The 12,241-nt window shown below is 43.6% G+C and overlaps 1 protein-coding gene across 1 annotated transcript in view; it reads left to right on the top strand.

The window, feature by feature from the left end:
* LOC126335007 (centrosomal protein of 162 kDa-like) overlaps positions 1-12,241 on the top strand; it is a 214,895-nt gene that overhangs the window by 18,615 nt on the left and 184,039 nt on the right. Inside the window, exons 2-3 of the mRNA XM_049997837.1 lie at positions 1,104-1,460; positions 9,758-9,926. Coding sequence (XP_049853794.1) covers positions 1,104-1,460; positions 9,758-9,926 — 526 coding nt within the window. The remainder of the gene's footprint in view (positions 1-1,103; positions 1,461-9,757; positions 9,927-12,241) is intronic.

Here is a 12,241-nt window from a genome sequence, read left to right as displayed (position 1 = left end):
TCGCCTGCTGCAACCCAAGGGGCCAACGGCTGTGGGACCTTGCTCGACGGTCTGGCATGTCTCCTGGCCTTCTCATCTCTTTAATTTTTCTTTTTCTTTTCCATCTGTCTTTTGGTAATGGATAGTGAGGAAACAACTGTCAGATGCAGAGGGTGTGTCTCCCATTGTGTAACATGTCCCGGGGGCCTTCATCTGCTTCCTGGGCAGAGCAACTCAACCACTTTCACGCTCTTACCCATCTGTCAATTCTACCGTCATCTATCTCTTGGTTTTATTTATTCTCAGCTACAACCATGTACATCAAGATTTGTCTTCTGTGTCCTTCCTCTCTGAGGGCTCTGTCTGTCTTGACACACAAAGAATGGGGGGGGGGGGGGGGGGGGGGGGGGGGGGCTGATGACCTCATAGATTGTCTCTTTAATCCCATCAATCAAATCGTTCTACGCTAGTGTACAATTATTGAACTTCGTGATAGATTAAAATTTCATACCGAACTGGAACTTGAACCCTGAACCTTGCTTTTCATGGGAAACACTTGCCAACCGATCTCTCCAGGCTCAATTCACTACCCAGTCTCATAGCTTCAGTTCTGCCAGTAACCTTCTTTTCTCTCCAAACTTCACAGATCTCCTGTAGACAGTTCAGTACTAATGGAATGGAAGATATCACAGCGAAATGAGTTAGCCATAGCCTAGAGGAAGTTTCAAAACAGCCCACACTCTGTTGCCATGTGAAAGATTTGATCAGGAACCAATCTGTAGACTCTGTATGAGCCATTTTTCTACAGTATCCTTTCTTTCGAGGAGTGCTGGTCCTGTAATTTAAGCAGGAAATGCTCTTCTTAACCTGGAAAGTGGGACAGGGGTGTCGCAGAATTGAAGCTGTGTGTTCATGCATCACACCCAGTTGTATTAGTCAGTTAGAGCATTGCCCATGAAAGGCTGTGAGTGAGACCTGACTCAGTGCATTATTTAAATCTGTTACCAAATTTCATGCTGGAAATGCATTTTCCTGCCCTGATACCTTAATTAATAACTAGTTAAATTTATTTTTTTATTATTATTATTAGTACTACTACTACAATTAATATTACTTTTTTGCAGCCACTGTCGTCAGAGGAATCATCAGGAGCAGGACCGAGCACAAAGGAAGATGTTCAGCCAGCTCAAGCAAATCATAAATTTTTCTGGATGAAGACCAGAGCACTTGAAGATGTGGAAGGAAAGGACTACAGTGATGGAGAGAGGGAAAAGCAGAAGACAGAGCAGCAGGAAGGAGATATGTCGGGGGACCTGGTGAGGCCAAACATCCGTCTCAAGGTGCCAGGCTCGGAGGCTGCAGCAGGGGCCGAGGCGGCTGGGGCCCGCACTACGCTGCAGCTGAACCTGGACCTCCTTCCGCGCTCACCAGAGGCATCCTCCTCCACAGCAGACTTTGTCAGGAAGGAGCAAATGTTCCAGGTGAGCCTGGCTCTTGGAAAAGAAATGACATGCACAGTACAAATCTCTAAAATACTACATACTGTGGAATGTCCCAAACCGTTTAATGGCTCTTAATTAAGCAGTTGTACCCTTTCTTCATTAGAAGAGAATGGACAGGAACAGAGAGAGAGAGAGAGAGAGAGAGAGAGAGAGAGAGAGAGAGAGAGAGAGAGAGAAGTATGGTTATTGGTCAATGCAAGGACTCGGTTCACTTGTACAAGCACTGACATGCAGTCAATGTCTTACAAGCAAATGCAGTTGGCTATTCCGGGCCATCGGTGTATTTGTGGGACAGCACATCACCAACACCACAATCTGACACATGCTGCCCCCTACCGCCACCCCCACTAACCCCCCCCCCCCCCCCCACCCCCCCACTGGGTGGTACACAACTCTCTTTTGTGGATACGTGTGTGGTGAGCACAGCACCTCAAGCTCATGCAGCTCTCTTTCCTTTCCAGGCTGCATACCTTTCCTTTCCACATCCCTCCCTCTCCCCGACCCTTCCCCCCCACCCCTTATTCCTCTCGTTTGCTCTCTTTGGGAGTGTGTTTTGTGCCAATGACCGGAGACGGATGCTTGTGAACAAATGAAGTGGCTTCTCTTCTTTTACCTCTACAATGTAATGTGTCTGTCCTTACTTTGTCCTTCTCTTTCCTTGGTTCTTCTCTTTACCTTCTTCTCCGTTGCGGTGTTTGAGAATTCTTCTCTTCTCTCCGTTTCTTTGTTCCTCCCTTTTTCTTTCTTTCCTCCCTGTGTGTGTCTGAACGCCGACCCATGTGTAGCTGGTGACGGGGCTACACGTAATTCCCTGGGTAGACAAGTAGGACAATATGTACTCCCTGGTAAAGGCCAGGCCCAGGGAGGGGTGATTACCTGAGCTGGTACTTTCTGAACATGCCAATTGGTCCCACTGTCCATTTCTCGGGAGGTGTAACATGAGGTGTTAACAATCACCTAAGGCGGGAGTGCCCTGAGAGAGGGCCCCCACTATGAAGGTTGTGCCATCAGAGGCACCAGTAATTGAGGATACTTTTGCCTGGACTTCCAAAAAAGACCCTACTCATGAAGATTCTTTACGTATCCAGACATCACAACCATCAACTCCTCCTTCAGCTCAACGTTCTGCTTCCAAGGAGGCCCATAAGAAAAACAGTTCCTCTACTTCTCTGCCACAGCACTGTCTCTTCCACAGCACCACCCAGCAGTAGCCACTCTGGGCCATCTTCCATGTCACTGAGATGCACTGCTGGCGGCCGATCAACCAGCCGGTCACTGGTGGCAGAAGCTGCCCCCGAACAACCTGTGGATCAGGATCTTGTCCACTGGCTCTCAGCGTTCGCTGAGGTGATAGCAAATGTGGTGAGATTTTTCCCTTTTTCATCCACCTTATGTCAATCATACATTGAAATATCCATAAAATTTGCTCCAGTCAGTATGAACTGTCGATCCTCTTACGATCCTACTTCCCGGTCATATTCTGTCTTCAGGAAACAAAGCTACGTTTCCATGATCACTTTGTCTTCCCTCACTTCCAATCAGTTCAGTTTGATCTCCCCTCTATCGCTGGCATTCCAGCACAGGGGGTTTATGATTGTTTTCCATGATGCTATCCATTATCACCCATTATCCACTTACACAGTTCCTTCCAAGCTGTCGCTGTACGTCTTTCCCATTCTGGATTCACCTTCTCTCTTTGTACCACATACATTCCATTGTCTGCACCAATGGTAGGAGCCCATCTCCTTCATCTCCTTGGGAAGTTCTCATCCCCCCCCCCCCATTTGCTGGTTGGGGCTTCAACGCCTACCACCCACTTTGGGGAACTCTGCGTCCTTGTCTGGGAGCCTCCCTATTGATTGACATCTTCCACCAAGATGCTGGAAGTTTTCCCAAGACAATTAGACACTTTTCACCTCTCTAGAAACATTTGATGACCATCAGTTTCCCTAGCATCGACGATCAGGTCACTCATGTTATAGAAGTTATTCTCACAGCTGCAGAATGTTCAATACCTCGTACCTCCCCTTTGGCCCAACACTTCCCAGTTCCTTTGTGGAACAAGGCATGCATTTTCCGCCATCACCCTTTGGTTGCCAACTATAGCCGCTACAGGCAGTTACGTGTGCGATGCCGTTGCATAATATGTGATAGTAAGAATGCAAGCTGGGATTTCATTGCCAGCTCCATAATACCTTCACTTCCTCAGCGGTTGTTTGGAGTTGAATCCAATGGAGATCTGACATCCAGTTTTTTCCTGACCTCTGGGCTAGATGTCACACAGGATACCTTAGTGGACCTGGTCGCAATTTCTAACTCATTGGGTCAACACTTAGCTGAGATATTGAGCCCTTCTAATTACCTACTAGCCTTTCTCCTGAAGAAACGGGTAGTGGAAGAGCAACCTCTCAAAACCACGAAAACTAAAATGTCGTTTTTTCTATGCAGGAACTCTGACATGCACTCTCCTCCTCTCGCTCTTCTGCTGTGGGACCAGGTGGTATCCATGTCCAAATGGGACTGGGTGGTATCCATGTCCAAATGTTGCTGCATCTGTCATACCCTAGTCTGTGCTACTTCCTTTGACTTTGGGTCAACAGTACCTTTTCCAGAAGATGGCGGCAAGCTATCGTCGTCCCTGTTCTGAAACTTGGAAAGGACAAACATCTCCCTTCCAGCTATTGGCCAATCCCTCTCACGACTAGTGTTTGTATGGTTTTGGAGCGTACGGTAAATTGCTGTTTAGGCTCGTGGCTGGAAACTGCCCAATGAAGTTTCCAAAAATATCATTCCGCAGTTGACCATCTTGTTGCTCTCTCCACTTATATCATGAACAACTTTCTCAGGAAACGCCAAACGGTAGCTATATTTTTTGTTCTGGAGAGGGCCTATGATACCTTTTGGAGGACAGGCATCTTCCCCATACTGTTCTCTTGGGGCTTTCGAGGTTGGCTACCCCATTTCATCTGTGAATTTATGAAAGAGTGCACATTTAAGGTGCAGGTGAACACTACTCTATCCCATACTTTCTCAAGAAAAGGAGGTGCGCCAGAGCTCCGTGCTAAATGTTATACTGTTTGCCATCACCATAAATCCAGTTATGGATTGTCTTCTTCCCAATGTCTCGTGCTCCCTCTTTGTTAACAATTTTGCAATCTCCTACAGCTCCCAACGGACCAGCCTTCTTGAACGATATCTTCAAGGATGTCTCGATCGCCTCCACTCATGGAGCATTGAAACCAGCTTTTGATTTTCTCCCAGTACGACCGTCAGTGTTAATTTTTGATGTTGTATGGAGTTTTATCCATGTTCCCTACATCTAAGCCCTGTTGACCTTCTGTTTGTGGACATCACCAAATTCTTGGGACATGTTTGACAGAAAACTGTGCTGGTCTTCCCACGTTTCCTATCTTTTGGCTAATTTTCCGCAAACCCTCAACACCCTTCGTGCTCTGGGTGGTACTTCCTGGGGAGTGAACCGATTGGTCCTCCTCCACCTATAACGCACCTTAGTGTGCTTGAAATTGGACTATGGAAGCATAGTTTACTCCTCTGCATGGCTATCTATTCTTCCGCGTCTAGATTCTGTCCACCACTGTGGATTGCGTTTAGGGTCTTGGGCTTTTTACACTATCCCCATGGACAGCCTTTACTCTGAGACTGCTGAACCTCTGCTATCCAATTGCTGAGTCCCCTTTTGAGTCGCATCAGTGGCAAGCGTTAAATCTTTGCTTGGAAATCTGTGCCTTGTAAATGGATACTGATAGACATTTGCGTGAACATTAATGATAGACTTAAATCCTCCCCAAATTATAGGTGATCCATTTGATTCCTTAACTACGACCATGGATGTAGTATAGCCCAGTGACTAGACAGTACCAGGAATATAATGCCCATACTTTGCAGCCTATCTAGTCCAGCATTAACTTGCTTGTGAAAGGCAAAAGGGGCTGGATGAGCTATACAAAACATGGGTGCTATCGATTGTTTCAAGGATACATGGTCCTGGGACCCTATTGCAAAACCTTATGTGGGTTGTGTTAACAGTTGTTTATACAGGGTGTATCAAAAACAATCATCCAGTTTGGCACATCTATATTTCTGAAACTAATAAGCATATACAATGAATTTTGTTTTTTGATGAGTAGAAAACTCAAAGTGGTTTTTTTCCCCCCCACTGGTGTTCAGTATGCGTGCCTCCTCCCCCCCCCCCCCCCCCACCCACATACGCACGGATATGTCAATGCGGTGTTCAAATTGTTACCACATTGCTGCAAGCATGTCTTGAGTTACAGCTTCCACAGCTACTGTTATGCGACATCTCAGTTCATTCACTGTTGTTGGTAACAAACATAAACAGTGTCTTATTCCCCACAAGAAATAATCACCTACAGTGAGGTCCATTTACCTTGGAGGCCAGTAATGTAAGGCTGAATCATTTGCTCCAGTGTGACTGATCCACCTTTCAGTAATCCTTTGATTTACAAATTCCTGCACTTAGAGATGTCGGTATAGCTACCTAATGGGAACTATGTAAAACTTGAGAGTTAGCTCTTTCCAACAGTATGTTGTTCATGCACATTTCTTAAATAACATAAAAGCTATGATTTTTTTAAAGTCCGATGATTCATTTTGATACACCCTGTATTACACACATAATGTACCAAGTTCTGTGAATGGTACCACAGTGGTAACTAGATTCAGCTGATTTGAAAGCCAAAAAGCGCAAAAGTGGTTAAGCCAAAAATATTGGGCATTGTCCAAAAAGTGACTACTAGCAGTGGTATTTGCTGAGCTACATTTTTGTAATTTGCTTGAACTTCATTCTGACCCCACAATGGAATCAACTGGTCATTGTATGTCACCACTATGCACTGAGGGAACCTCAGCTGCAGTGAGCCAATGCACCAACAGGCTCCCTCATTAATGAGAGACACAGCCGTGCTTGTTTCCGACTATAAATCCACCATTGCTCCATTAATGTCCAGTTGCAACATGAGCCTGTGCATCCCGTCTGCTGCTGCTGCTGCTGCTGCTGCTGCTGCTGCTATGGGCACCAGCAAGACAGTGAATAGTGCACTGACAGTTGATGTTGTCGATGGATGCCAGCCAAGACAGACAGTCACTAGGCATCCTTGTTTGTGGCATGCATAACAGGTGACCTGACAGAAAGGTCAATGATGCCGTTGATGCTGTGGGCCGCAATCTGGACATGGTTTCGTAGCAAAAACAGTTTTAAGACACTTTGACAACAACAGGGAGGAAACGGTTGCATGAGCCTCCACTCACTTTAGGACATGCCAAGCACTTCTGTTTTTGCATATCTGCTGATGATGGTGGTGGTGGATCACTAACTACCTACTCCCCTGTAACCGGATTGCTGGATCAGTGGGTACTTGGTAAATCAGATAATGACATGACTGGAAGTTATCAATTGATTGTAGAGCACAACAGTGACTAATACTACTAACAGTGTTGACACCAGAAGAATTGTGGAACAGCTCCATCAGAAGACTTCGGAGATTTCACACTAACTTCTCTATCAGGTGAAAGACATATAACAATATTAAGTTTTAATGAGTTTACTTAAGATGTGCCACACTGTTTAAAGAAAAAGTCACCACTTGCCTGCTAAGCATTGTAAGTCAGCAACCCAGGCCACACATATGTCTCCTTATGTTGCTTAACACATTGGTTAAATTTCAGGATGGTTGCAACTATGTGGGTTGGTGAGTGTAATAGTTAGTTAGCAAACCACAAAAATCAGAAAAGCTCAAACTACTTTGGCCCAAGAGTGGGCATACTTTCTGCACCACTCTGGCAGTCTGGATCAGTTACTTGACTTGCTTTCAGTGAGGAAGGGACTGTTGTTGGTTTTGCAGCAGATGTAACAGCAATTACTGCTGTTGCTGTTGGAATTCTCATTGCTATTTGTGGTGCTGCAGAAGTTCACACTGTTTTTCGTGCTGTTGCTGCATTTATTGTTGCTGCTGCAGCTGCAACTGCTTCAGTCACAAATTCGTGGGTGGTGAATCTGAATCACTGCTGGATACTAAAGCTACCCTTTCACAAAAATTTGAGAACTCTGTAAACATTATTCGTCTTCCCGGAAGCTCTGATTGACTTCCAGTGATTACCATTCCCCCCCTCCCCAATAAGAAAATTGCAACAGTGTTCTATAAGAAAATAATTACTTCAGGATACTACAAGGGACACACCAAAAGAAATGCACTGTTTTTTTAATCCATCTTTTATTCTACATGTTTGAAAGTTTTACAGTGTGAAGATACATCCTTTAGGAGCAATATTTTCATTTCTCCACATAATTTCCATCCCTCTCAACTGCCTAATGCCATCTTGGAACCAGCGCCTGTATACCCGCACGGTAAAATTCTGGACCAAACTGTTGGAGCCACTGTTTGGCAGCGTGCACAAGGGAGTCATCATCTTCAAACCTTGTTCCACGAAGAGAGTCTTTCAGTTTCCCAAAGAGATGATAGTCACATGGGACCAGGTCAGGACTGTAAGGCAAGTGTTTCGGTGTTGTCCATTTGAGTTTTGTGATCACTTCCATGGTTTTCTGACTGACATGTGGCCGTGCATTGTCGTGCAACAGCAAATCATCCTGCTTTTGCTGATGTGGTCGAACACGACTCAGTCGAGCTTGAAGTTCCTTCAGTGTCATCACATATGCATCAGAATTTATGGTGGTTCCACTTGGCATGATGTCCACAAGCAAGAGTCCTTCGGAATCGAAAAACACCGTAGCCATAACTTTTCCAGCAGAAGGTTTGGTGTCGTCCCCCCCCCCCCCCCCTCCCCCCCCCTGTGGGTTAATTTGCATGATGCCACTCCATTGATTGCCTCTTCATCTCTGGTGAAAAATGATGGAGCCATGTTTCATTACCTGTCACAATTCGTCCGAGAAATTCATCTCCACCATTCTCGTACTGTTCCAAAAGTTCACTGCATACTGTTTTTCTTGTTTCTTTTTGAGCCACTGTCATCCTGGGAACTCACCTGGCACAAATCTTTTTTAACGGCAACACTTTCAGTATTTTGCAAACACTTCCTTCCCCTATCCCAACGTAGCGTGACAATTCGTTCACTGTGCTGTGTTTGTCAGCAATCATCCGTTTGTTAACTCTCTGCCCATTGTCTGGAATGTGTGCAGTACAAGGCCTGCCGCTGTGAGGACAATCCTCAATATTGCCGTGCCCGCTTTCATCACGCAACCTGCTTGCCCACCGACTAATTGTACTGCGATCAACAGCAGCATCTCCATACACCATTTTCAACCTCTTGTGGATGCTTCCCACTGTCTCGTTTTCACAGCACAAGAATTCTATGACAGTACGTTGCTTCTGACGAACATAAAGTGTAGCAGCCATCTTGAAGACATGCTGTGACGGCGTCACTCATGGGAACAGGTTGAACTAAGTTTGAAAACAATCAGGAAGGATGTATCTACACACTGTAAAACTTTCACTCGTGCAGAATGAAAACTGTATTTTTACAAAAATAGTGTGCATTTCTTTTGGAGTGACCCTCGTATCAAATAATATTTAAAGTTACGCTGATGCAGTCTCCTAGAATGAGGATGTAAAGAAATGCCATAATAATGCAGGAAGTTGCATCTTTAATGTATGAATTTTTACACACGACTCCTTTTATATTGCTTATTGTGTTTCCTTTCTTATGGTGTTTAGACTAATGCCATCAGTTGATCAGAACTTATAATGCAAAACCAAGTGCTGTGTTAGCTACAATAAAACCTGTGCCTAACCGTAGATGACATATTGCTTTGGCATTGTTTGAACTGTAACTTATACTGAACTTCGTTTTGTATTCTGAGTTCTGATCAAATGATGGCAGGAGTCAAAACATCGTAAGAAATGAAAGTACATTAAACAATCGAAATGGAATCATGCATAAAAATTCACATTGATGATAGACTCACTCAAGAGAGTTCACTGCTTTCATAAGTTAATATGTATGGTGAAAAGTTGTTGCACATGCTACACAGTCATTAATAATGTAATGTAAATTACATTGGTGGAATAAAGTAAGGTATTTTATGGTATTGGCTTTTCATGATGAATTCCAAAGCATCTTGTTTGATGCATATACATTGATATAGTTGAACAGCTATGGAAACTGCCTATTGACACAAGAGATTACTTTCATCAGAGTCCAAGAACTGAAAGGAGTGCTCCTAGCACATTGTGCTGATGAAGTTTTGCCTCAGCATTGTAATATTCCACTTTATAATGCAGGAGCGAGGAGGGGGAGGAGGAGGAGGAGGAGGAGGAGGAGGAGAGGACGAAGACGGAGAAGACAATGTGGAAGCTGCGGAGGTGGATGGAGATGAGACGGATGAGGAGATCAGCAGCATCCTCGAGGAGATGAGCCGCCTGGCCAGCAGCAGTGGGCTCTCACATGAAGGTCAGCAGCTGTTCTCTGCTTGTGACAGCATTGCGCGTGCAGGTTATGTGGTTATTCAGCTTAATGTGTAATAGTAATACTGTTTCGTTCTTCTGTTAGGTTTTTATTTCTCATTAATAGCCAAGAGTGAATAGCTGTTATTTTACCCTTTTTTCTCCCCTTTTATACCTTTATGTCAGTGTATTGCAATCACTAAAAGCCACATCTACTTTTTTTTATATATATTATTTAAGTAGAGGTCCCCATGTATATGGACAATGCTTGCTCAGTATACTATAATTTAAACATCTGCCTACTGCGAGAGAAACATGGTAGAGGTATCCGAGTGCTGCTCTGTCATGGTAATTGTCAAACACTGTTGTAGTTAGAAAAATTTATTTACGTTCATGAGTGGTATGTTTTATTGGGCTAACATGTAAACACATTTACGGCTGTGATATATTTGCACATTTCCATAGTACAAGCACAAACCAGATCATATTCTGCTGATTCTTTTTTGTGCAACACTACAAAGCAAGTAAAAACAAAGAGAATTTTATCTCATTCTTCACAGCACAGATTTTTAAAATAATATATGAAATAAAATCTCGAGATTCTTGCCACGTTGGTTCAGAGTTCAGAAGGCATATACTCTTTTCCATCTTCTAGTAAAGTTGACTTTGTTTTTATTTTCACTGCTGGTTGTATTCATTGAACGTCATTACATGACCTCTAGTACAATGTAACTGATATACATTAATGTATGTGGGCTATCACAGTAAGAGCTTACAGTGGTAGCTACATATCCTTACTGTGTGTGTGTCTGATCACGATCGATGAACACAATTGGCAATGGAAATTTAAGCTTTTCTTAAACAGCAGCAGATGTAGTGATCTACGATACACCTACAAATTATTTTTGACTGCCATTTTCTAGGTTTACGGTTAAACATTATATATGGTGGAAGTTGCCAGCAAAGTTGTCACTGAATAGTTGAAAAAGCTGTGTTCTGGTAACACTATTGAACACAACAGATAGGTAAAAAGTTAGCTATTTAGAAAGTGTATAAGCACCAAGCAAAAAGATGGGAATTTAAGGAGATGGAACCTGGATAAACTGAAAGAACCAGAGGTTGTAGAGAGTTTCAGAGAGCATTAGGGAACCATTGACTAGAACGGGGGAACGAAATACAGTAGAAAAAGAATGGTTAACTTTGAGAGATGAAACAGTGAAGGCAGCAGAGGATCAAGTAGGTAAAAAGACGAGGGCTAATAGAAATCCTTGGGTAACAGAAGAGAGATTGAATTTGATTGATGAAAGGAGAAAATACAAAAATGCAGTAAATGCAGCAGGCAAAAAGTAATACAAACGTCTCAAAAATGAAATCGACTGGAAGTGCAAAATGGCTAAGCAAGGTTGGCTAGAGGACAAATCTAAGGATGTAGAAGCATACATCACTAGGAGTAAGATAGATACTGCCTACAGGAAAATTAAAGAGACCTTTGGAGAAAAGAGAATCACTTGTAAGAATATCAAGAGCTCAGATGAAAACCCAGTTCTAAGCAAAGAAGGGAAAGCAGAAAGGTGGAAGGAGTATATAGAGGGTCTATACAATGGCAATGTACTTCAGGACAATATTATGGAAATGGAAGAGGACATAGATGAAGATGAAATGGGAGGTATGATACTGCGTGAAGAGTTTGACAGAGCACTGAAAGACCTATGTTGAAACAAGGCCCCAGAAGTAGACAACATTCCATTAGAAATACTGATAGCCTTGAGAGAGCCAGCCCTGACAAAATTCTACCATCGGTGCTGACAGGTGTGAAAATTGCCAAATAAGTCACAGCTGCAAAATACTACCGTGAATGTTTTACAGACGAATGGAAAAACTGGTAGAAGCCGACCTCAGGGAAGATTAGTTTGGGTTCTGTAGAAACACATGAAGCAATAATGGCCCTATGACTTATCTTAGAAGATAGTTTAAGGAAAGGCAAGCCTACATTTCTAGCATTTGTAGACGTAAAGATAGCTTTTAACAATGTTGACTGGAATACTCTCTTTCATATTCTGAAAGTTGCAGGGTCAAATACAGGGAGCGAAAGGCAAACAGTGACCAAGAAACAAGTGGACCAGCCAGTTGCTGAGCACACTGCCTAACATAACGTCCTTCATTTCAGTGACTGCTTCACGGCCTGTGCCATATGGATCCTTCCCAACAACACTAGCTTTTCTGAATGCCGCCTACGTTCCCATAACTCTTCTGGCCTCAATCTTCATTAGTCATTTTTCTAATCCATCCAGCACCTTCCCTGTTCCCATTCTAGTACACAGC

The sequence above is a fragment of the Schistocerca gregaria genome, chromosome 2, assembly GCF_023897955.1.
Source record: "Schistocerca gregaria isolate iqSchGreg1 chromosome 2, iqSchGreg1.2, whole genome shotgun sequence".
NCBI lineage: Eukaryota > Metazoa > Arthropoda > Insecta > Orthoptera > Acrididae > Schistocerca > Schistocerca gregaria.
The sequence above is the reverse complement of the archived record's forward strand: the minus strand, read 5'-3'. Positions and strand labels throughout refer to the sequence as shown.